General features: G+C 41.9%; 1 protein-coding gene across 6 annotated transcripts in view; it reads right to left on the bottom strand.

Annotated features, from left to right (window-relative positions):
• UVRAG (UV radiation resistance associated) overlaps positions 1-27,495 on the bottom strand; it is a 282,645-nt gene that overhangs the window by 226,027 nt on the left and 29,123 nt on the right. For all 6 annotated transcript variants that reach the window (XR_010725357.1, XM_066208721.1, XM_066208727.1 and 3 more), the window contains exons 7-12: positions 8,514-8,619; positions 6,541-6,667; positions 5,542-5,626; positions 4,976-5,063; positions 4,342-4,402; positions 2,205-2,370 (exon numbers count right to left, since the gene is read on the bottom strand). Coding sequence is in view for 5 of the 6 variants with exons in the window: in XM_066208721.1 (XP_066064818.1) it covers positions 2,205-2,370; positions 4,342-4,402; positions 4,976-5,063; positions 5,542-5,626; positions 6,541-6,667; positions 8,514-8,619 (633 nt within the window). In the remaining variant the exon portion in view is untranslated. The remainder of the gene's footprint in view (positions 1-2,204; positions 2,371-4,341; positions 4,403-4,975; positions 5,064-5,541; positions 5,627-6,540; positions 6,668-8,513; positions 8,620-27,495) is intronic.

The following is a 27,495-nucleotide window of genomic DNA, read 5'->3' as shown; positions in this document are numbered from 1 at the left end:
CTCTTAAGTATCTGTCATTCCCATCACGACAAACGGAGAAAAATTTCCTGAAAAAGAAAAAAAAGTGGAAAAATCCTAACCTCCAACACCCTGCAATGAAAAAAACCCAAAAGCCAAGTGTGTAGGTACAAGCCAGTCAATAATGAGGACGCTATGTGTTATAGTAAAGATCAAATATAGGGATTACATCACTGCAATTACTCGACTATTTATGTTGGAGTTTGAAAAGCTGATAAAGGACAGGTAACTGAAATAAAGAAATTTAATAATGCATGTTAACTGCTGTGCTCAACACAATTAGGAGCACGGGAGAAACATGATCTATTAGTTTAGAAAGAAAACTTCGATTTTAGACATCTGACATAAGACCCTGGAGTTGGTAGGATTGTTTCTTCAATAGCTGGGAAGAGAAGATCTCCAGCAGGACCTAATTCTGAAAAAATCTCACACAACACAGGTAAATAGCCCAACAGGGATTCATTTACTTAGCTAAACTCTCTCCTTTTCAGAAATCTGTTGTGAAATCAAGTAGTAAGTCACAAGAGTTTAGAAGGTGGTAGCATGAAGGACTAAATTTTCCAGTATGTATGAGAAAGCAGGAAATTGAATTCATCTTCACACACCCACATACAGGGAGTTCTACTACTCAGAAATTTGTTTTCAAGATACAAATGTTCTAGTTTGCAACCCTTCTCAAAGTGATGTACAGGAAGGAGTATGGTCATCTGCTTCAAGAACTACACTGAAGCAAAACAGGTCAATGTCCTATTAAGGTACCCAGGAAGCGTGTTCAGACAAGTTATTAAAATGGTATCAAAATTACTTGGCAAGACATAATTATATAGCTGTGTTTTATGGTGTCAAAACAGGAAGACCTCAGGAAGTTTAAATCTTCAGGCAAATTACCTTGCCTGTCCTGCCAAAAGTCACTAGTCTTCAAAGAGAAATCAGACACTTCCAAGCATCCCAATCCTGACAACTAGGCACAGTGAAACCCTTCCATCTTTACTTGGATTATGAGGAATTAGTATTAAAATGTTGTAATACTTTGACTGCATATTTCTAAAGAAAAGAATTTGACTTTTCACAGCTTCCTGTCAATAGAGTCAGCTACTTTGCACAAGTTCATTTCCCCACAGTCATTTCCTTTGCTCCTTTTTCAAACTTTTGTGGAAAAATGAAGTTACTGATGCTGCAAGCCTGACTGCAGCCATCCATACACACACATGGTCACAGAATCCAAGCTGTAAGGGACTTCAAGCTTATCTCATTCCTGCCAGGGCTGGGACACCTTCAGCTAGACCAGGTCGCTCCAAGTCCCATCAAACCTGGCCCTGAACACTTCCACGGATGGGTAGTCCATACACTCTCTGGGCAAATTTGCCAGTGCCCAGAATCTGAACAGAGCAGTTGGCCTCCCACCAGTGGTCAGTGCTGCATTCCTGGCAGTTCAGTGGCTTCAGGCTACAAAGGGAACCTAAACCAGTAATTGCCACCAATTTTGTGCTAGAGCACACAGATGCCAGGACAGTACGAAAATAGGCAAAGTTCCAAAATGCAGGAGAAGACATTCAGAGAGTGAATTTAAAGACAGCAAGATGGTTTCCTAGAAGGAAAACAACAGAAGTGTAGCTACATATTCAAAGACAATGATTACAGAACAAATTAAAAACTCTACATCGAATATTCAATTGACATAGTAGGTGGCAGGTTACTGTGCTTTTTCAATTGATTAGAAAACTGTGTTAAAAGAAGGCTATTTTTTTTCTCCCATTTATCAACCACTATTCTGGCAGCAGCTCCCCAGTGAAACTGCACTGGCATCAGCTCCCCAGTGAAACTACATTTGCTGCTGGCTATGGGAATAAACTGCAGATAGCAAAACATAAAAGGCAAGTTTTCCAAACAGAATCTAAAACTCATGAAACACTAAGAAACACTATTTTAAGTTTTTCTAGAATTACTGGATGCCGAATGAAAGCCATGTATGTGCCAACAGACATAGAATAACAAAGCTGAGTTACTCTATTGTATCCCAAAATTCCAAGAGAAACTCCACAACTATTCCACAGCTACTGAAAGCAGTAATAAGTAACTTCAAATTCCATATCAACTCAGACTACCCTAAACTGTTTAAGATGGGGTTTTTGGTGTTGATTTGTTGTTTTGAAGGAAGTAAATCAGTGTATTTACAATATACTTACTCTCGCTCTTTCTCCGTCAGCTTGTCATTTATATTATCTTTGATTGTAGATCGGGAGCCCTTGTGAATTACAGGATACCTGAGTGGCACTTGTAAGAAGAAGGATATCATGGAAACTAGGTGAGCGGTATAGCCCAGGGCAACAGCGATGCTTCCATCATCTTTTGCTGTCAATGACAAAAAGATTCTACTATTAAATTGTATCCACTGAATCCTAGTATTCATCTTTATTGCTCAGAGAACAACAATTAATGTAGCTCTCAGAAGTCAGAACTCAAGGACAGAAGGAGGCTTGGAGTCATTTTGCTCCATGCTTTACAAGTGTTTGCACTTCAGTGTTGTGTTTTCCTCTTGTGATGAGGCACACAAAACTGATGATGGTTTGTTCTCCTGCAAATTTTACTTTCAAAGGTACACTGCCAGGATGGGGGAGGGTAAAAAAGAGATGGGAAAAATGAAACAAAATTCCCAAGACAGAACTCAAGTATTAAGCTTTCTGCATTTCTCTAGATGGAATTGACACGTGTGAGAGCGATCAAGGGAAAGCTGCATTCCTCCTCAACTTTATTCAGGAGTGAGATCAGTTGGGGAGACACTGACCCCAAGCTATCATTTTCAATTTGACATTTAAGGTTTCAACCTTAAAGATTCACCTGCCAGGAAAACACATAGATCTTGCAATTGAAACTACGTCTTTTAGCCATATAAAGGCTTTTCCTTTTTCTTTTTCCTATTTTAAAATCTTTTTAAAGGATACAGACAGCACAACAGTCATCCCTTCTGATGCATCCATGAAACCAGCTGAACAGAGGACCTTTAAGAAAGCTTATAATGGTATTCAACAACCATACTAAGCCCTATCAGAGCCTGTCATAATATATGTATTTAAGTTACACTCCTGTCAAAATGGATTTTGTAAAAAAGGTTCAAAATTTGCAGCAAAACTGGCTTTTTAGGGATTTTTTTTTGACCCTTCAGACACCTAATTTTTTAAGAGATAGTATCTGCTGAGTCTGACATAATATCCATGCCAGACAGCTGGGTTTCAAATTTAACTGCCTGTTTCACTAAATTGAATGCTTAGTACTTCTTCCTCACAGTACAATACCTCTAGACACTAGGATAGAGAATTAGTAATTCTTCTGCAATTAATTAATACCAGGAAACTAAAAACAGGCCAGAAGGTGGCACACTATTGATTCTTCAAGAGTCAGCAAACCAAGTTTATTACCACATTTAGTGCAATCAGGGAAACAAAGCAATAGACTGATTTTTGTCCTACTGAAAAATTAATTTGTTTTAAAGATTATTCCTCCAATATTCTAGCATCCACTATACATATTATTAGTACAAGTTAATTACTATGAGGTAGCTTTAAAGAGTTAGACAACTGATAGAGGTTTTTGCTCAAGAAACTAGAGTGAACAAGAACTGGGAGCAAGAAATCTTCAAGAGGATTTTAATGAATTTCCCGTTAATGTCAAACACTTGTAGATGAATGCAGTTACCTGTACAACTGTTATACAGGCAGGCATATGATATATTTGCTTCTGCAATAGGATGAAGGTTGACAGTTAAAGTAGAAAGTCATTTGTAAAGTACTCTATACTGTCAGAGAGGTTCAAAGTCTTTTTTTTTGGCAAGGTATTTATTTGGCAAGTTCACTGGCAACTACAGCAAACCAAATGGGGATTTATGACTGTTGCCCCAACAAGATTTATGGACTAAAAGTAGCCCAAATGGAATTTTAGGTCAGACACAAGTATTTTCAAGAATCACTGAGTTTGGAAGTCACCTCTGGGAATGGCACAGTCCTCAACCCCCAGCTCAGAGTAGGCTGTCCCCAAGACTGCATCCAGCTGGGTTCTGAGCATCCCCAAGGATGGAGACTTCGCTCCCTCTCTAGGTAACCTGTTTCGATATGCAGTCTTAGAACGCAGAGGTGTTTTACTAAGAGTCAAAGGAAACCTCCTTTGCTTTAGCTAGGAAGTACCAACAAATAATTTGCAAGTTTTCTTCCAGTCTAAATCTTTCTGGTCAAAAATTTGGACCCCAAGCTATTGCTACTAATTTTCTTCATTTTACCAAGTTTAGAAGCAGTGTTAACTGTAACAACTACTTTAGAAATATGAAGCTACCTTGAAAGTCTTCAGAATTAGGAAGCTTGACTCCACAAACAAAGTAATCCTTTTGGTTATTCTGTAAATTTAAAATCAACAGTGGAAAGTGAGCAAGAAACAACAACATCCAGAACACCAAAACCTGCATAAAACATGACAACAGAGCTAACAAACAATAAGATAAAATAAAAATAAAACGCCTAAATATTTAATTAAACTTAGAGTGACTGACACAGTATTTTACTAAACATCTCCCATAGTTTGGAAAATAAATGCAACTTTTTTAAAGAGTGAAGAGCTTCATATTAATTCAGTACACAAAAGATTTTGAAGCTCAACATTTTAACGTATGTTTTTGTGCTCTCAGCTAGCCCAGTGTCAAGGTTATTTTATGTAATTGTACACAAAATGGAAAACAGCCATTAAATTATTGCTATTCTGTTTTCATAGAGGACACTGTGTAAGAGGTACTGGCATAAGCTCCCTCCTGGTAAAGTTTGTAATCTAAAGACCAAATGTAAGAAAAAGCTGAAATAAACAGAATGAGCAAAGAGCAGATTCTGTCACAAAAAAAGCATAATATTTGTTTGCAGTGTAATAAATAGGAAGTCCATTTCACATTGAGCAGATTGTCAGGATGTTGAAAACATACCAAATCAATAGGGTAGATGTAGGATAGCTCTGACAGCAACTGCTTGCATCGAATAGTCTGCTGGGCATTTGTCTTCAAAAACTGTTCTCTTTGGGGAAAGAGATTCCAAAATCATTATTTTCTTCAAAAGCTCCAAAAAAAGGTATTAAGCTGTCATGTCCCTTCTGCAGCTTTCCAATTATCACCTCCTATCCTCCAAAAAGTTAGGTAAATCCACCCCCAAAAGATATAGCACACAAAACTAGTTTTTGTTTTCAGGCATATCATACATTATAGACACATTTTGCCTGCAAGAATCAGGTATTACAAAGCTATGGAAAAACACTAAAACACACCTAGAAGTCCTATCAGAGTCTACATGTACAACCGACCATCTGTTTTCTTCTCCTCTAGACTTGCCACTGGTAATTATCACTTCAGATATCTATAAATTGTAGCAGGGATGCCTTAACAGAAGTTTTAGGGCAACATGAGGAAGAATGTGGTACCAGAAGTCGCATTTTCAATGGCCTGCTCTCAAGGTTATCTTTTTTTTCAAGTTACAGAATGAACACAGGTCCTTTTACCTCTTAGCAGTGCATTCCTTTCTTAATTCATACAGAGATTCATTATGCTCTTCAAGTTTCTGGTATTCAGTCCCAAATGCATTTTCTAAGCAACATGAGGAATCAGGAAAAAAAATAGTATAAAGTATATTCTTAGTTATCCAAAGTTTTAAAAGTAGATACTGACAAAATGTTGGCAATAATCCTCCACTTTTTCTTACCCTCCCATTTTCCATATTATGCTCCCAAACTAGAGAACATCAGCACAGGAGGCACATGTCTTCATGCACTACACACCATTCACCAGCCAAATACAACTCATCAGATTTCATCCTCCTTTAATACCTATTCCACTCACAACCACACAGTACAGTAGTCCAGTTATGGGGTCTCAATACTTGCATAGCCACAATAAAGTACATGGCAAAAAATATTCTTTTTGTAGTGACTAATTACTTTAGACTCAACTAAGTACTGAAAACAAAAAAAATCTGCAACAAGACCAAACCTGTATAGTTTGGTCTTGGTGAGCTCCAAAGAGGCAGCGACACAGCATTTCACTATAGGAGACATGCCCGGTAAAGATAATGTCAAGATTACTGAGCATTTCATCTGTCACTTACGTATTAAAATATTAAGAAGGATTTTTGTCTTCTAATGCTTAAAACTGAATCCAAATCACAGGTACAGCAACTTCCCTCTTGACATTATGAAGTCCCTTTATCATGGCAGTGTTTACTGTACTATACTACAGTTCTTCTGATGTTCTCATAAAATGTCACTTAAACACAGATTTAAGATTGCTTTGGAGAAGTGCCATAGTAAGAAGTTATTTAGAGACAAGATATCAGAAACCGCTGTCTGAAACTCAGTATAAAAGAGAGAGTGAAGAAATTACACCTGGCTGCAAATTTCAGATGAAGAAAAAAACACAAGCACATTACAGCCAGGCAATGAAAATAGAAAAGAAACCAGCACTTTCTTTCTGGTCATAAACTCTGCTAAGGTTCCTACACTTACCTCTGTCAAGCAAAGTACTTTTTTGCTTATGCAGCAAGGCTACTTCTTTACCAAGGGCCTTCTTCTGCCGCTCCAGTTCATTACGAAGCACCAGGATCTTCAACTGTAAACATTCACTCTCCTTTTTCTATGGGAAGAAATACAGCTTAAAAAAAAGTTTTTCTACACAGAAGCAGTTTCATGAAAAGGTGATAGGAGGGAAGGAAAAAACAGGACAAGACTAGAGCCTAAGAACCGAGTTCATAGATTACCACATGAAGCAGATTCCCAAAAACTCTAATAATTTTGCTGCTTTGGAAGGAAAGCAATGTAGCTGTGTGCCACAGTACTTGCTCCTCCTGTGGGATGCATCTCTTCTCTTGAGCCCAGACCAAAAATTAAGAATGCTGCTTCACCAGGACATAAAAACTGACAGCACAGCACTAGCAGCAGGATGAGCATTCATTTCCTGGCAAAAGGCTCACCAGCAAGAGGGAAGGTGAGCAGTAAGAAGTCTATACAAAGTGGAGGCAGGAGCTGGAAAAAGGCTGGAGATGTTCAAGCTGCACTATTAAATTCAATTCCCAGCTTCAGGATGCTGAGAATAAGAGGATACAAAGAAAAAGCTGAGAGAGTGTTCAGTCTGGAAAACAGAAGAGGCTCCGGGGAGACCTTAGAACCCAGGTGGTCCAAGAGAGACAGAGAGGGAGTTTGAACAAGGGCCTGAAATGACAGGACAATGGGAAATGGCTTCCCACTGCCAGAAAGCAGGGCTGGATGGGATATTGGGAACAAAATTCTTGGCGCTGAGGGTGAGGAGGCCCTGGCACAGGTTACCCACAGAAACTGTGGTTGCCCCATGCCTGGAAATGTTCAAGGCCAGGCTGGACAGGGCTTGGAGCAGTCTAGTCTAATGGAAGGCATGCCTGCCTAGGGCAGGATATTGGAACTGGATAAGCTTTAAGGTCTGTTCCAACCAAAAACATACTAGGATCATATGATACAGTTTTGCTCTCAGATGTTTAAAAATGAAAAGCCTTTACAAGGAGGGACAAGCATATCCGTAAGTGAAAAGGTTATGATTAAACAGTCAAGATACCAAAAGAAGGCAAAGAAGCTCTGGATTGGAATAACTCAAAAGAGCTTTTACACTGCCCCTTATGGAAGGTGACTTCTTCACCCCTTCATCTACAATATAACCCCTGTAATAACAGCAGGTTACCAAGCTCCCATTTTTCCCATTTTGTCAAATCGTGGAAGCAGGTTTGAAACTTTTGGAATTTAGCTGAGTACTCTCAACTCAGAATCTGCTTTACAGCAATAAATTAACTTCACACTGCAAATGTGCCCTTTGCAAGGCACCAGACACATACCAGTGAGTACCAACATAATGAAGTCACCACAAACCACTCCTTAGTTCAACACATCTTTGAACCAAAATCAGCTTTCCTGGGCAGAAAGCAGAAACTAATGTCAACAGACTTCTCTGGGGAGGGGAGGAGAGCAGGCAAAACCGCTCTTAAAAGTCACTGGTTTAATTTCTGTTTAAAATGAATATGTCTTTTGAGTGAGAGCATTTGTATGAATTCTGTTCATCCAAAGGGAGTCAGGGTACAAGAAGATACAGCCAAGTAGGCTCACCTCACTCTAAATCCACCACAGGCTCCTGTCAAGTTTCATATAAATCATTACAAGTTTGTTTTTCCTGAAAGACTTCTTTGGTGCACTGTGCAATGTTTATGCTTTGATAGCACGATTGTACAAAATAAAGGTAAAAACAGGATAACAAATTTATCAATCCATTTAAGTAACTCACACAACTCAAACTGATGATATTACAAAGCTCTCAGATCAGCTCCCATTTAAAATGACAGATGTAAAGAAAGATTTCAAGATCAAGTGTTAACAAAAAAAAAAAAACAAGTTTACAGTAAAGACATCAGTCAGATGCTTCAGCAAGCCCAGAAAATAAGTTTTTAATAAATCAAACATACCAGTTCATTCCTTGTAGATGTACATCTCAGCTTTTCTTCAATCTCCCTTCCTATTTTCTGAACAGTTACCTGAGTCTGTTTAATTGCACACTGAGCTCTGTGGAGCCTGAAAGGAGAAAGTTATAGCTGTAATAAAGGTTCCCCACACGTGCAAACACGTCAAAATCAGCAGAAGGAATGTGAACTCAGACTGTCAGCTTCCATTCCCAAATATCAAATGAGGAAGCATAAGGAAGGCAGGGCTGGATGGGATACTGGGCTGAAATTCTTGTCTTTGAGAGTGGTGAGGCCATGGCATAGGTTGCCCAGAGAAGCTGTGGCTGCCCCATGCCTGGAAGCGTTCAAGGCCAGGTTGGATGGGGGTTGGAGCAACCTGGTCTAGTGCAAGGTGGCCCTGCCCATGGCAGGGGGCTGGAACTGGATGACCTTTAAGGTCCCACAACCACAAACCATTCTGTGTAACTTGCACAGTTTATGAAGAAAACCACAAAGTCTTTAAATTCAATCAAGTATAAAATCTACTCCTCAATTTTTCAATTCAACTCATGCTGACAAGGCTGCAAGTGAGAGAAGAGGTAATTGCAGGTACCTTATTTAAGTTAAATCACTATTAACATGAAAATAGATACCCACAAGCAGTTACCACAGGCCAGCTTTAGAAAAAATTGCAAGTATCCCTTAGCTAACACACAGTTACCCAGCTAGGAACATGAAACATTCTTCAGTATCTCCCACTATGCTATGGGCCCTTCTGTGGCAAAAACACAGGTTTCTTAATTGAATCACGTTTGAAAACTTTAAATGATTATGGTGCGTTATTAATTGTTAGCCCTGGCTTCAGAGTGAAGAGAGAAAACCAATTCTTTTCCATATTTATTGGAAAATAATCAGGTAGAGGAAAAAGATAGCAAAAACAGGCCTAAGAGAGACATTAACATCTTCCTTAAAATTCATACGGAGTAGAAACTATTGTATCTATTAGAAAAAGAGAGTAGTTGCACATGGAAACAAACTGTGCTAGCAATACTAATAAACAAGGTCTTGTGATTTAGGACTTTTACTGTGACAGCCACAGCTGGTCTGTAAGCTGCACAGATAAACTGGCCATGACACCAACTCGACCAGCCTGGTTCATTAGAGAATAGAAGTAAACAAGCCCCTGTGTACGTTAATGATAGGTCGGATTGAAACTTGAACAGGGGACCTCAGCCAATGCCTTTGAACCATGAATACACCCATATCATTGGCCAGTGAGCTGGGCAGAGTTAAGACCTTTAACCAATCACATTTGTAAGCACGGGAAATTTGAAGCCCCTGTAAAAGGGAGCTCCAACAATAAGCTTCAGTTGTTGCTGCATGAACTCGGTGTTCTTGTCGCATTCCTGTCTCCAACATCAACAATTGGTGATGCCAACATGATAGAAAAAGCTGCTGCAGGTAGAGCAGGGAGACAGAGTGGGGCAGCAGGGAATAGCTGCCCACAGTGTGGAGAGCTGCGAAGAGCAGCCTGGAGAGCTATGGAATCCTGGCGGGGCAGTGTGGAGAGCTGTGAGCAGCCTGGAGAGCTACAAAGAGCAGTGTGGAGGAGCCGCATGGATCTGGACCCCTTTAACACACCACCAGGAAAATGGGAGCATGGGCTTTGATACCAGAAGACCCTACCCTCCAGGTATGGACTTTTATTTTAAGGAATAGAGGGATAAAGTATGATAAACAGGCTTTACTAGCCTTGATAAAGGGGTGTGAGCCACAGACTGGATGTGTCTGAAGGGGCCGCCCTGGACTTAAAAACGTGGGAGCAGGCTGACAGATACACACTTGCAGCAGCCACTATTGCTGATGAGACTGTCATCAGTGTTATCAAGCCCTGGAGGCTCATCCTGGACTTGCTAAGACAGTTGGGGAACAAGCAGGACGCAAGGACGGTGGAGGGGATGCTGCAGGCACCGCCCATCATGGCACGTGGCGAGAACAGGGCACCGGGTGAGGCGGTGGGAAGCGTGGGTGCTGCACCAGGAGAGCAGGGGAGAAGGATGGGTGGAGTAGCCGCATCACACCACGAAACCACCTGGAGCCACAAAGCTTCCCCATGAGGGGACGACCTGCCTGCAGAACGTCCTGCAGCTGCCCAGCACCCTGCTGCCGCCCCAGGCAAGGACAACATGCCAGAAGAATGTCCTGCTGCTGCAGCTGAACCAAGCTGCTGTGGTGCTGTTTCAAGCAGCAGAAACACCCCACGCTGCCATGCTATGTTGAATGAGCATCTTCCAGCTCCCCTGTGCCCTGCTGCACTGGCTGAGACCCCTGAAGACACGATTTCCTATTCTGCTGCTCTGTGCCCTGCCACTAGCTGCTTTGAAGCAGCACCTTTCACTAGCTGCTGTGGAGCAGTGTCTGCCACTGAGCCGCGCTATGTGACAGCACCAGACTACACTTGGCTCTGCCACCACTCTGCAGGGGCACATGGCTCCCACAGAGACAGAGTACCTTACAGCTGTCTGAACTGCGCCTGCGTGACCATTTCACCCGCATGCACTGGAGACACACACACCCCCTGCCATTGCAGAGGTGCTTGGACCGCCTCCTCCCGCAGCTGACTGACCTGGCTTCGAGACCACACCTTTGACCCAGCCTCTGGGGGGTGTGCCCAGCTGTCACTCTCACTCATGGGCCAGCCTGGGAAACACATCATCAGGGGTACCAGGATACCAACTAGACACAATACCCAGAAGCAGCAGTGGATTGGGAGATCCTAAAGTTACCGCTGCCACCACGAGCTCGCTGCTGCTGCTGGAGCCACCCCTGGACTATATACCGACTCGGGACTCAAAGGATACCAACAGAGAAAGCCAGAGCCATTGTCACTCTACAGGACCCTGAGATAGTGTCACCGTCACTGCGTTGCCAACAGCCCTGCCCAATTCAGTGAACACCTGGCAGCAGGTAAAGCAAGCGGCTATCATGAGTGGGGACTATGAAGGGGCAGAAAAAATTAATGTGCCCACATTATAGGGCAGGGAGCCTGAGGATGGGGCAGTTGCAGTATATCTCGTGCTAAGAGGCAATGGAACTACACCTGATAAATACATCCCTTTCCAATGGCCAGTTCTTTCTGAACTGCATGAGCTAGTTGCTAAGCACAGATCGGGTTGGCCTGCCGTTGCTAATATGCTACGATTCCTAACCACTGAGAAGATAACTCCCTTTGATATAAAGCAACTGGTAAAATTAATGTTTACAACAGTTTGGTATATGGTTTTCGAATTGACATGGCAACACAGCACAGAACAGGAATTAAGAAATCTAAAGGTCCCACAACAAGACCAACATTATGAGGCAGGGATTCCTCAACTCCTAGGACTACCACCACTGGGGGACCCATGACTTCAAGCCAGGTTGTGCCCATTGGTGCTGGCACAGGTAAAAGACTAGGGGGTGCATGCATTGTTTAAGGTAGCAAACATGGCCAACCCGACCCAAACACATTCAAAATCAGAAAAGGGGAAAAAGAACCATATCTACAATTTATAGAGAGATTACAGGATGCTATGGAATAACAAATTGTGAATACAGAAGTCAGAAATAATTTAATTTTGCAATTGGCAAGGGACCATGCTAATGAACATTGTTGCAGGATTATAGAACTGCTGCCTAATGAAAATCCATCATTAGATGAAATGATAAATGCCTGTGCCAAGGTTAGATCTAATTCCCACAATGTATCCTTGTTAGCAGATTCCATTGCAGCTGCTGTTAAATTGATACCCCTGTGTTACAGATGTGGACAACAAGGCCACCTAAAAGTGAACTGTCCCTGTAAACTCATTCTAACAAGGACATTTCAAGGACAGAGGAATATAGACATTAATTGTAGGCAGTGGGGGAAACCTGGTCATGTGGCCAGACAATGCAAATAGAAAATCTATACTAATAAACAATATTTTAAGGAATCTTTTAAGAACCAGGGAAACAGCATGATGAGGAGATGCACGAGGATACAAGCATCTCCTCACCTTCCTGTGCAAGCCTGTGTGACCAACTCACCGCAAGGACTAGACGAGCCACTGGAATGGAGCCACCTCCATCTCAATAACTATAACCCCTTAAAGGTACATGAAGTACCTCTTGAAGCTCAGGGACCTATCGGGAGAGGATTGAGTGCACTGTGTATTAGAAGGTCCAGTGCCATGCTACACGGTATCTTTGTACACCCTGGTGTTCCGGACTCAAGATTTTACTGGAAAAATATATGCAATGGTGTCAACACCCTACTCCACCCGTGACTATCCCTGAAAAAACCCAAATAGTCCAACTTATCCCTTTTAAGTCTTCTGTCCCAAAAACAGATCCCAAAGGTGTGGGGAAACGAAGGCTTTGGGTTGACAGGAGAACCTCAGGTATTTTGGACCTAGGTCATGTGTGATCAGAGACCCAACATGGTGTGTACTATCATGACGCCCCGGTAAAGGCCCTCACAAATAAAGGTCAGTGGGATGAGTGACACAGGGACAAATGTCACCATCATCTCTGCCAACATTTGGCCTTCATCATGGCCCACCATGCCTGTGGGATCTGCTGTTGCTGGCTTCAGAGGCACCAAACAGAGCTGTTTCAGTAATAGATCTGTTGGTCAAAAAACCTGAAGGTCAAAGAGCTACAATTAGACCTTACATCACTGCAGCACCACTTAACCTGTGGGGAAGGGATATTCTATCTGCATGGGAAGTCCAGGTGGGGACGCACTTTTAACAGGGGCCACTGTTCTAAAGGACATAAAGTATCCTACACTAGCCCTAAAATGGCTTACAACTCAACCTGGGTGAGTACCACAGTGGCCCCTAGAGAAAGAGAAGCTACATGCCCTTAAATCTTTAGTATAGGAACAACTGGCTCAAGAGCACATACAACCATCCACAAGCCCTTGGAACATTCCAGTATTTGCTATAAAAAAGAAGTCCAAGAAATGGAGGTTGCTCCATGACTTGAGAAAAATCAATTCAGTCATGGAGAGCATGGGTGCCGTACAACCGGACATGCCATCTCCTACAATGATTCCTGCCACCTGGGATATTCTAATTGTGAAGCTAAACGATTGCTTCTTTACTATTCCTTTACATCCAAATGATACCCCAAAGTTTGCTTTCATGGTGCCTTCTATTAATAACACTGGACCAGTGGAGCATTGTCAATGGAAAGTCTTGCCACAAGGTATGAAAAACAGCCCCACAAATTGTCAATAGTACATTGCTCAGGCATCATCATCTGTCAGAGAACAATTTCTGGGAACATACTCGTATCATTACATGGACAGTATCTTAAGACAATACCAACTAAAAAAGACCTTTCACAGATTTGGCCAAGCCTGATGCAAGCATTAAAAACATCTGGGCTGCAAGTAGCACCAGAAAAGGTACAGCAGTAACCACCCTGGAAATACCTTGGACTAAAGATTATGGAACAGACTATACAGCCCCAGACAATTCAATTCTCAACAAAAATTCAAAATTTAAAGGATGCACAAGAACTTTTCGGTACCATTAGGTGGCTCAGACCCTATCTAGGGTTGACCATCCCACAATTAGCATCCTTATTTCACCTCCTAAAGGGTGATCCTGATCTAAATTCTCCCAGGAAATTTACACCAGATGCAAAAGCCACCCTTGAAATAGTAGAGCAGGCTATCGCAAACAGATAAGTCCACTGGATATGCCTAGAAGTGTGTATTACTGCATTTATTTTCATTGCTGATTTTCATCCTCTTCATCCTACTGCTATTACTGGACAATTGGATACTCAGTGGTCTGACCCTCTGCGTGTTTTGGAGTGGATGTTCCTACCCCACCAACATAAAAAGACAGCACCTACCACTTTTGAGTAAATTTCCCAGTTAATCATCAAATGCCAGATGTTCCTACCCCATCAACCTAAAAAAACAGCACCTACCATTTTTGAGTTAATTGCCCAGGTAATCATCAAATGCTGTCAAAGAGGTTTACAACTGAGTGCAAAAGATCCTTCCAAAATTATTATACCTGTGACACAATTTGAATGGTGCTATGCCAACAGCACAGCTTTACAAAGAGCCTTGCAAAATTTCTCAGGGTAAATTGATTACCGTATACCGAGTCATACATTATTGCAAGTGAGGAAAACCACTCCACTATCACTAAAACCTCTGAATAGTCGTACACCCTCAAAAGGCATTACTATATTTACCAATGACTCTGGGAAAACAGGAAAAAACATTGTGACATGGAAAGAAAAAAGTGAATGGCAAACATTGGAAGGTTATGAGAGTGGATCACCTCAGCTGGTGGAGCTACATGCTGTAGCTATGGTTTTTCAGCATTTCCCCCATATTCCTTTAAATATTGTCACTGATTCTGCCTACGTCGCAGACATCACACAAAGATTACACCGAGCCCTGTTAAAAGAAATTGACAATGCACAATTATTTGGCCTACTAAAATCTTTGTGGTATACCATCCAGGCCAGAATTTGCCCTTACTACATCCTGCACATTAGAAGTCATACAAATCTCCCAGGTTTCGTTGCAGAGGGCAACGCATGAGCAGATCCCCAAGCTGGCCCTTCCAGGACAGCACCACAGCCAGACGTGCTTGCACAAGCAAAAGAATCACATGCCTTCTTCCATCAAGCTATTCAAGCCCTATAGAGGCAATTTCTGCTGTCAAACACAGAGGCTTGTAATATAGTCAATACCTGTGCTGACTGCCAAGGCCACACTGCAGATGGGAGTTAATCCCTGTGGCTTAAAAGCGTTACAACTCTAGCAAAAAGATATCACACATATTCCCAAATTCAGATGCCTAAAATATGTACATGTGTCAATTGATACTTTCTCCTCAGCTATACTGGCATCAGTTCATACAGGAGAAAAAGGTCAGGATGCCATCGGACATAGGCGATTAGCCTTTTCTGCTTTGAGTATCCCCCGTAACATCAAAATAGACAGTGGCCCTGCATATACATCACAAAAAACGAGACAATTCCTACACCTCTGAGGTGTATCACACCATACTGGTGTTCCTCACTTAGCAACAGGACAGGCCATAGTAGAACGTGCACGTGGCACCTTAAAACGCATCCTAGATAAACAGAAAGAGGGAATGTGTGGTGAAACTCCACAGAGGAGAGTGGCAAAAGCTGTTTATACCTTGAATCACATAACAGTACCAGAACAATCCCAGAATACAGTAATTTTAAATCACCTTTAATCACTGCAGTTATTTAGTGATGTCCAATTGCCTAAACCTAGAGCAATGGTAAAAGATATTATCACTAGTAAGTCGGAAGATGCATGGAACGTATTAAGTGGGGACACGGTACGTGTGTGTTTCCATGGACACCCAGAACACACTGGGCACCAGCCAGGTATGTCCATCCTGCCCTACATTCTGCTCTGGACCAGAGACAACACCTTTGTTATGATGCTCCAGCAGACATTGCAGAACAGTGATTTAAACAACTTGTGCAATTGCTACATGGAGATCTGGCACTTTTAAAGGTGACAGGTGTATTTAAGGATTTTATCTATTCAAGGACATGAATGTAGCAGATATGGACTATAATTGAATCACCCAGACTGGGCTGCATTGCTAAGGCCCTTGGGCCACAGTGCTGAGGCCTGTAGGAGTTTGTGATGCAGGTGGAAAATCAGTGCCAAGAGTGTGGCGCAGTTAGAATTATAACTTAAGGTGTTAGCAAGGGTCAGAGGGTTTTAGAGTAGCTAGCAAGTATAGTAAGTGATGTGGACACAGTAGCTGCCTTAAGAGTTTATTAAACAATAAGTGTTTGCATTCTTCCCTGTGCCGTGTGCCAATGAGAATTTACCTGTAACTGCAAACTTTGTAGAGTGTATAAAAACTGCCATCTTTCACACAATAAACGGAGAAATGTAGCATTAATCATATTGGTCAGATCTGTGTTTTGCTCTTGCCAACTTCCCACCTTTATCAGGGTTTCCTTGCGACTTCCGTCTGGCACCCGAAACGGCAGGGACCCTGCGCTTTATGCGGGTTTTGATGGTTTTAATGATTTATTTTTCTTTTTGAATCCAGATTCCAGAAGACTCCGTCAGCCTACTTCCATGGGCATTGGAAGGGGCTCTGGAGCATGAAGCCTCCGACAAAGAGCAGAGCAACTTGTAGCCTCCGTGTTTAACCCTGGGTTGGACGTTACGGAGCGGGGAAGTTGGTCCACAACAGAGGTCGCCACGTCATGGGAGAAGGTGAGCCGTGGTGAGAGGCAAAAGCTGAGTGAGTTAGCATGGAAGCAGAACTGAAAGCGGCCACGTGGCTTTTGCTGGATTTCCTCTCAAAGAGAGGTGAAAAACTAAAGGAAAGTGACTTAGAACAATTGGCTCTGTGGGCCAAGGAAAGAGGGAAATTACGTAAACCGTCTCTAGCGTTCAGGGTCTCTAAATGGCGTGAAATAGGAGATCTGCTGTGGGACACAGCCATTGCAGGCGGCAGAGACAGGAAATTCGTGCAGGAAATGGGGGCGATCTGGAAAAAAGTCGTAAATACCTTGCAGACTGTCTCTGCCAAGAGAAAGGCTGCCGAAGCTGCCATTCAAGCTCTAGAGGGGGTGGAGGCTAAAAAAGCAGATCCTCAGCCATGCTCAAAAGTCGTGAAATGTTTAGGACTTTATAATATGTGCCCGATGAAAGGTACGTCTGTGCCAGTCTGTTCCAGTCCGCAGGATGTCCTGGACCATGTGACACAGGCGGCAGAAGTGTCCTCTCCACTGCCCAAACCAACTGCGTGCGAAGAGGAAGCGATTCACCGACTCAGTTCGGCAGGCGTGGTGAATGACGTAGAGTCAGGTGGAGCCGAAGGTGGGATGGAGCAGAGCCAAGGGGCGAAACATCAAGGCAGAGCTGAGCGCAGAGACGGCAGCAATGCGGTGCAACCCACTCTCTCTCCTGCCCACCCTCTCTCCTGCGCAGGGGGAAGTCTGCAGCACCGCGGGCAGAGACAGCAACAGAGAGAGCGGCGCAGGCGCGACCCACCACAGCAGCAGTGGGATGCCCTCTTCCATCTGAGTCTGACTCAGATAAGTCAGAGAATGAAAGCCCTGTCCTTTTGTCTCGTAGCAAACAATGGCAAACCTAAACAGAAAGTGCAAGTGAATTACATCAAAAGATTAAAAAAAAACAAACCAAAAAACCACAAGGCATGAACTCTCTCTTTTTCTCGTTGTTTTTCCATGGCAAAAGAAAAACGGGGAGAGCCGGGACTGGCTGGAGGCTGGAAGCTTGATTCAACACCAAGCCATGATACATTCCATCAAAATGCAAGAGCAAGATGCAAGAGCCCTGCACCGACAAGTTTAGATTCCTCTGAATGCACCTACAAGTTCAGATTCCTCTGAATGAAACACACAAGCAAAGTGAAGCCCATCATAGTATGAGAGAAAGATCTAGAGTCATGACAGAGGAGTGAATGTTTAAGTGAATGTTTGATTTGATGTACTGTGCGATTTATTTTAAGTGTGGGCATTGTTAAGCATAAGTTGAATTTAAGATTAGGTTTTATTAAGATATACTAGCTTTTCAATTGTTCTAGGTTTAATTAAGATATACTAATTCAATTTAAACAGTTGAGTTGTTGTGTCTCAGACAAAAGAAGCTTCGAAGGAAAACAGCAGTGATGGAACACTGAGAAGTGTCATCTGTTTGTGTGACTGGAAGAATACACAAGTTTTACATCAGAATTGTTATATAGGTTGTCAACTGTTTTGTAGGATTTTTGTGGTTCATTTTAAAGTAATAAGTTTTAAGTTAACAAGTAAGTTAAGATAGGTAAAGTAAGTTAAGTTTAAAATAATGAGTACTGTGAAGAGTTTTTTTTAAAAAATATATTAAGAGATATCACTCTAGTATAAAGTCAGGGTCTTGGCCACACCTTGATTTTACCTAGAGATGTTTTTATTAGAAAACCCAGATGTTTTCTGCACAAAAAAGAGAACTAGATACAAGTCATTTTGACTCGGCAATTTGACCTTGTCAATGACAGCTGGACAGACTTTGGAGTGAACTTGGGAGCCTTGCTCGAGAAAGGATACCCATGTTTTCACCGAGAAAAAGATTTTCAGCTGTTGCAAAATCTGGGACAACAAGATAGTATTTTAGTAATCAGTCATTTAACTTCGCATGTATTACTGTTGACAGTTGTTGTTTGTTATCAAAAACATTTTAAGTTGTTGCATTTAAAATTTTTCTTAATGGTTTTCAGTTTTAATAGAAGTTGTTATCTCATTTGTTGATATGTATGTGAAAAATAGTAAAGTGTGCCTCTACCCCAGTCTGGCTGATTCAAAAAGAAAAAGGGGGATTTGTAGCAGATTTGGACTATAATTGAATCACCCAGACTGGGCTGCATTGCTAAGGCCCTTGGGCCACAGTGCTGAGGCCTGTAGGAGTTTGTGATGCAGGTGGAAAATCAGTGCCAAGAGTGTGGCGCAGTTAGAATTATAACTTAAGGTGTTAGCAAGGGTCAGAGGGTTTTATAGTAGTTAGCAAGTATAGTAAGTGGTGTGGACACAGTAGCTGCCTTAAGAGTTTATTAAACAATAAGTGTTTGCATTTTTCCCTGGGCTGTGTGCCAGTGAGAATTTACCTGTAACTGTAAACTATGTAGAGTGTATAAAAGCTGCCATCTTTCACACAATAAACGGAGAAACGTAGCATTAATCATATTGGTCAGATCTGTGTTTTGCTCTTGCCAACTTCCCACCTTTATCGGGGTTTCCTTGTGACTCTCGCATGAAGATTCTATATATTTAAAATATGAGGACTTGAGGATTTTATCTATTTAAGGATATGAATCAGAAACCCAAACTAAGATTGTTTCCCCTGTTGGTTGCATTTCCCATGGTTCCAAAGTTGAAATGTTTCCTGTTTATAGAGTTAAGTTGTAAGTTTGTAACTTCCCAGTAATAAGCTTGCTGCATGCCAATTTGAAAAGCTGTATTGTTGGTAATCCTGTTTGACAGTTCCTGGGTATGAATGTTACATCTTCAATGATATATGGGATACATCACTACCTGGGAGAGGCTTGGCTTGTGGAATTAGGGAGAATCGTCTATGTCACCATGCTGTTTTGTCATCCTGTCTGCAAAGGGCCCTTGCAGAGCGATGGCAGAGAACACTTCGCATTTTTTAAAAACAGAAAGGGGGAACTGTGACAGCTGGTCTGTAAGCTGCACAGACAATTTGGCCTAACAGACACCAATTTGGCCAGCCTGGCTCGTTAGAGAATAGAAGTAAGCAAGTCCCTGTGTACATTAATGATGGGTCAGATTCAAACTCAAACATGCCCAGCCAATCCCTTTGAACCATGAATACACTCATGTTGCTCAGTGAACTGGGCAGAGTTAAGACCCTTAATCAATCACATTTTTAAGTGTGGGAAATTTGAAGCCGCTATAAAAGGAGACTCCCAACAATAAACTTCAGCTGCTGCTGCATGAACTCGGTGTGTTCTTGTTGCATTCCTGTCTCCAGCATCAGTGGCACTTTCCATGTTACAGTTCTAAATGAGTACACTTAAGTCACCAGATACCTTTAGTTCCTTTACACTGTTGCTTCTCCTAAACATCAGTAATAGCATAATTTAAAACAAAAATCTATGTAAATTCTTTGGTTTCTCTTGAGTTTCTCAAACTGCTCATAGCACCAGCAGCCGCAGAGCTGGTCAGGGGCAGCTGTACCCCATCCTGTATAAAGAAACACTGGTATGGTGGCTGCTGAGGGGTGGGAGGGGGCTAAGACTGCTGAGACCAACAGCCCTTTATCACACAAGGGCTTGGTCTAACACACCTAATGAAGAACCTGGAAAGACCTCCTGGAAACCCTGATCCTTCTGGGAACTACTTGTTACACCTCCCACCTTCATGAATGAGTCCTGAGGCTGTTGGCTATGGAACATGTGGTTCCTCACGCAGGTCAAAGCCAAAGTTTGCTGACCATCCTAAACATTACTCAGAGCTCTGCTGTCATGTCATCCAGTAGGATCTAAGTTTTTCCAGTTCCACACTTTCCAACTTGTCTCTCTTCTAAAGTCTGGAATGTTTTTCTTCTACATATAAGAAAGCCTAACCCAAGCTAAAACTTTTAGGTAAAGAGTAATGAGTGACATTTTCCCTTCCTCTTTATCTAGTTTAACACGGGAAGAACATTTTTCGATTTAGTCCATTAGGTGACCACGAGACAGTCTTACAAGTTTTCACAACATTCCATTTAGGCAGCAAAACCTCCTGGAAAGTGTTCTACTCATTGAAAGAGTATTTACATAACAGAGAAATTGTTAGAAAGGTCATTTGCCATGTGAGTTCCTCACAGTGATTTGATCAATACTCATTAACAACCTACAAATTATATAGAAACTAAGTTCTCCTAATCATGCCCAAAGGATAAGGAACAAACAGAGACTGACTTCTCAAAATAATACCTATAGTGGAATACTTGATCAATTGGGGGAATCAGTATCTAAATATATATTTCTGACATATAAAAACTGCTAAACAAATTAATTCAGCAATAAAATCTGGTTTTAATAAGAAACTGATTTCTTTTTTAAGATAAGCAAAATCCACTCACTCTTTGCACAGTTAAACTTTGCCGCCTTGTTGCCAAATAGGGCCATTTACACTGCAAGACAGAAAACTTACTTAGACTGGTTGACTCAATCTCAGTACATCCACTGTTGTTCTAAGAACTTTAAAATGGTAACATTACTACATCCAAAGTTAAAATCTTCCAAGATTAAAATTTTAGGGACTTCATGTCACAAAAGCAGCAACTATCAACAGACTTTTTTTTCTCAGCCAAAAAAAAAGTCCCCACATGGAAATCCTTGGTCATCCAATAAGGGGAATACAAACTAAGCTGTAAGAACGCCAACACGGAAATTTTGTCTATCACTTCTGCACAAGCAGACTTTGGTGGAAGCAATTATGATTGCACCAATGGAGATCAGCAAACTGAGGCCATAAATCTGGATTAAAACGTATACAGAATAAACAGAAAGAAACTTCAACCCTAACTGACTACATCTCGTTTCCATTTCTAGGCTAAATGCAGGTCCAGTGCTACAGCTTAGTCAGCACAAGCTGTGCTTTGAGCACAATCCTGCTTAGTTTAATAACTGTCAACAATAAGCCAACTGATGACATCACTTACATGCCATCAACCAACGTGGGATTCTTCCTGCATTGCCCAAGACTTCATTTTTTAATGTATTCTATTAAAATTAGCACTTCCATAGCACTTTAAAAGCTAATTGAGGGTTTGAAGAGGCCGCTGGCATGCTACCAAATTTCCACCAGCAATTGGGAAAGCAGAGCCAGTTACAGCAGAAACTCCAGCCTACTTAAAGGGCTAGTTTAGCCAACAGTGTTGTCACCCAGTGTCTGCAGCAGCTCAGAGCCATAGTCAGCCAGAAGCAGAGCAACTGGAAAGTGAAGTGTGACGGATTTACTGCTGTTGCTTGGGGCCCTAAGAGCTGCTATGCAACTGTCCAACATCAGGTCAGTTCCATGCTGCTGCCTGGAAAAGAACCAGAAAGCAAAGCAGACATTAAAATTCCTGAGCATCCTGACTGATTGGAGGTGGAGATCCACAAGGCTGCTGTTCTACTTCTGTTCCCATAGCACCTGCTTCTGAGATGGGGGAGATTAAGAAGACACAAAACTCTCCCTTAAACAGTTTGGAAAACAGTTGGATACATTGAAAGTGCAATCCATGTATTGTAAACTAAGACTAACAAAAGCAGCATCCCTACTTGGTCTACAAAGGACCAGCACATAAAATTTCAGTGTCTCTCCTCTACACTTTCTAGATCATAATTTCCTGAAATACAGGCTATTTGGGTTATTTCCTCAAGGCTTTTCAAGTCTTAGATCAAACTGCTTTCCTCAACCACTGCCCCTTCTCTCTCCCCAAAAAAAGCCCACAACCTACTTTCTACCTTGGCTGTAAAATGTGAAACCATTCTAGCACACATTATTCCACCAATCAACCCAATTTGGGTACCAGCTTGTATTGGGACGGGGGGAAAATGGTCACCAAGTTTTGGACTTCATCATTACAGGATTTCTTTGACATATTGTCATTATCTTTTTTGCAAGATCAATCAGTTTTCCTTACTTCCCAGGAATAAACAGTGCAGCGGTCCAACATACAACTTTGTAACTTCTTAATGTGCTGTAACAACACATTCACTCTCTTTAAGCCTGCAGTAAGTCTGAAGGTTCAGCTCGAGCACTTTCCTTTACAACATGCTGCAGTATCCTAGTCTCGCATTAGTCCAGTGATTTACTACTTTGTATAGCAAGTTCATTTCCGGCTGCAATTTCTAAAAAACTGAAAGCTGGGGTGTAGTGAGAGTTGTGTCTATTAAGTGTCTTGGTTTGAAGGACAGGGATCTGTCAAGGAAGGTGGAACTTCTCTTGAAATGGAAAAAATACCTCCTTCCCTCCAAATTATCATAACCTGGAAGTTAAGGGGCCTTCAGGCAAAGGTATGGGAAGAGTAACAACAGTTCTTTACTAGTACATATACGTACAACAAGGCAAACAAACAACAACAATGGCAGCAACAACAAACAAAACCAGAAACCCAGTAAAAATAGCCATCTCTCGGTTGTCAAGCCCTTTCCCCTTTGGTGTAGTTACAGTCACAGCCAGAGGGGCGCTGCTGGCTCCTAGCCAGGCAGGGCAGGTGCGATGATTCCCCTGCAGATGCAGGGGGCGCTGTGGTGAGAGGTCAGTTGCATTTCCCTCCTACGGTAACGGCAGGCAGGCTGTAGCAGGAACCTCAAAGCAGAGTCTGCAAAGGCAGGCACACCCCTCGGGGTGGCAAACAAAATGTAACAGAACACTCCACAGCCTTAGCAGGAGCTGCAGGGGTCAGGTAGACCCAGGATGCTGAGAATGCTATGAAAAAGCCTGTGAGTGCCGCAGAAAGAAGTAGGGACATACCCTCCAGGAATGGGGAGGGGGTCAGGCTCCCAGGTTTTCCCCTAAGGCACCCAAATAGACGGTGAGGGTCCTTTCCAGTCGGATTGGGTGTTAATAAGGTCCCCGTTCAACAGCTGCTCCAACAAGCAAAAGTTCACCCATGGTAAAAGACACAGTAGGAGGACAAAAGCTCCATAGTGGCAGCAAATCCTCTGGGTAGCGACTGCAGACCAGCTATCCCTCCACCGATCCTGAGAGCACAAGAGGAGCCCACCCTAGCCCCTCACGTGCCAGTCAAAATCTGGCAATATCTCTGCCCTTCCCAAGAGAATGCCCCTCAGCTACAAACAATGGTGCAGCCAGCTGCACTCCTCCCCTTCTCCCTTGGCTACATATTTTCTCTTTTTTAAGTACTGGTCATTATGATCTCTTAGCAACAGATTGGACAAAACACCATGAGAGAAAGAAACAAAAGGAAAAGTCCTAACCCCCAACATTAAAATAACATATGCCTGTATTTACACTAAAGAAAGAGTCTCAGCTTTATCAGACAGTTGGGACATGATTTTGCAGTTCTATCATCCACTCCCAATATCTATTTTCTACCAGACAGATCTGGATTTTTCATGTACAGAACTTTAAGCCATAAATATATCAATTAATTATAGCAGTCCCATACTACAGCTCCTTCTCACAAGAGAAATAAATGCCGCTGGTCATATTTGCCAGAACAACCTTCGGTTACAGCAAGAATTTAAACTGAGAATTACTACATGGGATTTAGAAAATAGAATGGAACACTTCTGGCAGTAAGTGACATGTAGGGTCCTGGAAGCAAAGTATCCAAGCCTATTAAAAAAAAAAAAAAATTAAAGTCTTTCCTATTAAATTCAAAAACTAGAATGCACACTACTTTATACCAGTCCACAAATTTAGATTCTGGAGATTGTCAGCCAGTGTGGAATATGGGGTTATATTTGTTAAAGTTGTTAAGACTTATGCACACCAGAAGGCCCTGTGGAAATGCACAGCTGCAGGCTGCATGGCAGGAAGTCAGTTGTGGGGTGAGAGGCAGTTATGAATGAGGAGAGAGTCAACTGAGTGACAGCTGGAAGTGAGATGGTGATTGGCTGGAGGAATGCATGGACAGCATATGAACGGGAAGCTGATTGGGTGACAGGACATGTGGACTGCAGCTGAGCAAGCCAATGGGTGCCCTTCCTCTGTTAAGTTCTGCTAGGCCTCAGTTTGGTTTCAGTTATGTCCGATGGAGATTAAAGGTATGAAAAGGGGTGATTTCTGCAATAAAGCCATCTTCTTCAGATGCATAAGGGGGTCCATGTCGCTTTTTTCCCTCTAGCTACAAGCCAACTCTAAGATTTTTTCATAATCCTTTAAACTATAATTTAAATATAAAGCTACATCTTTATATAAAATATAAAGCAACATCAGCTTTCCCACAAGAAAAAAATCCTAATTTATAATCATATACTCCCTTTCCAATTTCTTCAGAAACCTATACCTACAATTTGTCAAAAGCAGATGTAGGGCAAGAAAAGACAGTAGGGAGTAAGAAAAGAATAAAACACAAGTCTGACTTAGTAATTTGTGACATTAAACCTCTACAAGAGCCAATGCTGTAAGAAACTCACATAAGACAGTGCTGTTACAAGCACAGATAACTCTCCATCATTCTTTCAAACAGTTCTGAGTCCTATGCATGTAAATTACTTACATGTAAGCATTATGCTTCCATTGGAGAGTCTACATTTAAGTCTTCCACATTTAAGACTCAAATTAAGCTTTAAAATAACCAAGTCCACGTGGATTTGTGGACTGCAACAGTGAATGCTTTGAGCTACTTGGAAACAGAGAAGAAAAGGAAAAAACACGTCTATCAAATGGGCAGCAGGGCAGGTTCCAGCCTCCAGTTTGAAGAGTATTTAAGGAAGCTAGGTAGGATACAGATCACCTTCAATACTCACAGGGCATGAATGGAAGAGGAGAGCTTTAACATGAAACTCAATTTTTTTGAGAAATGAAGCAAAAAAAGGTGAGATGTCTCTAGTTCTCTTATTCCGATTCACAGATTTAACTTCAGTTAAATGGATGGATTTATGGGTTGATTTTTTTAATTCAAAAAACAAATTTGGCAAATTACAAAAGAAGATTCTTTTTGTTCTTTCTCAGTTTGTGATTACAGAAACCTTGCTGCCAGGGCACACAGAATCATATTCAAGACACTGTATTTAGTAAAAAAGGTAAATTAGATGCAAATCAAATTTCTAAAGTGCATAAATATGTCAAGATGACTCCTGCCAGGTGGACAGTAACACCAGTAGAATTCAACGGCCTTTTCCTAACAAAACTTCATAGAAGTTTCAGTGTTCACTCTGAGGCAGTGAGCAAGCCTAAGACTGGGATTCACTGAACAACTGAAAAGGAAGATGCACAAATTCAGACTGAATATGTTCTAGGCTCCACCCAAAAATAGACCAGTCGCTCTCCACTTGATTGTGCTCTTCCACTCAAGGCCACATAACTGCTAAAGTGCTTGTGACAGCAGAGCACAGGCTTATGCAATGGAGGAAGGAGGTGGAACACTAGCCAATATTCAGGCAACTCATGTTTCAAAGCTGCATACTGCTGCACTTTCCTCCTGGAGGCCATCCCCAAATTCAAATCTCAGTTTTCTTCCAAGAGAAGCAGAATTCTGCATCTATAGTAGTAGAAACTCCCACCTAACAGGGATGGTCATAACGTTCTGAGGAGTGTTCTGCAGCTTCTTGAACATTCCTGCCTTCCCTATCCTGCCCTGCTTTACTGAGCAAATTTATTAGAGTATTTTCCCCACAACAGGATCTTTAATCATTGTATTTGTTCTCAGTCAAAATTCTGCCTTGACTTTCCCTGCTGTAGTTGGATAGTTCTGAGGATTTTACGTACATAATTGCAATCCACCATAATCTTTGCCCGGGCTGACAGAGAAAGCAACTCAGCACCATTCTCATGGCCATATCCAGGACAAAGGTGTAACAAAAATAAACGGTCCTAATATTCACAAAATCCTCCTTAAGAAGGATTCAGGATACTTTCAGGTATCTGTCAATAAATTACTTAGATTCTCCTTTGGTGACACTTGGCTATTTAGATTAAAGATAAGGAAGACATTGTCTACAATGAGGATGATGAAACAGTGGCACAGGTTGTTCAAGGTGGTAGTAGGCGCCCCATCCCTAGAAGTGTTCAAGGCCAGGTTGGATAGGGCTTGGAGCAACCTAGTCTGCCATGGCAGGCAGGTGGAACTAGATGATCTTTAAAGGTCCCTCTGAACACAAACTATTCTACAATTCTACAACATACTGGTTTTCATCTATTTCATAGAGCCAGAAAAAGGAGCAGGACCTGGGGTTCTGACTTGACAGTATTGATTCATTGATACCAGCTTTTATACACTGTCTCAAATAAAGAGGCAGAATAAAGCTACTTTTTAAGCCCTGCACAGCTTTGTGTAATTCCTCTCAAAAGTGCTTTGAAACCAAATTTGACCAAGAGCTAGCAATACACCTAAGCTAAAAATGTGTCACTGCAGGGGCAGCTTATTGCATTTGGCATATTAGGAAAACTGAAGATCACAGCAGCAGCAGGCTAAGCCACCAGTTAACAAACACATACTGCTCTTATGCTTCATGGACTGTTTCAACTTGCTATGACCCATGGCACTATCTTTTACAGATTCTGGCACAAGGCAGGCTTGTAAGTTTAGTGTTTTAATGATTGAAAAGCCTCAGTTCCCATACAGCTCAGCACCACAGAGGTAAAATGCCTGGGAAGAGATTTGTCCAAAAGTCTGATACCACCAATAAAAATCCCTAAGGAACCTCTCAAATAGAAAAAAAAAATCAGATCCCAGTTTTCATCTCCATTGCTATTTCGCAGGAAGCCACCACAGGACAATTCCAACCCACAAAGCTTTCAGGCCAAGGAGGATGACACT

The sequence above is a fragment of the Chamaea fasciata genome, unplaced genomic scaffold (genome assembly GCF_029207755.1).
Source record: "Chamaea fasciata isolate MVZ Bird 193981 ecotype frontalis unplaced genomic scaffold, bChaFas1.0.hap1 SCAF_2, whole genome shotgun sequence".
Taxonomy (NCBI): domain Eukaryota; kingdom Metazoa; phylum Chordata; class Aves; order Passeriformes; family Sylviidae; genus Chamaea; species Chamaea fasciata.
Note: the sequence above shows the minus strand (reverse complement) of the source record. Positions and strands in the feature narration are given on the sequence as shown.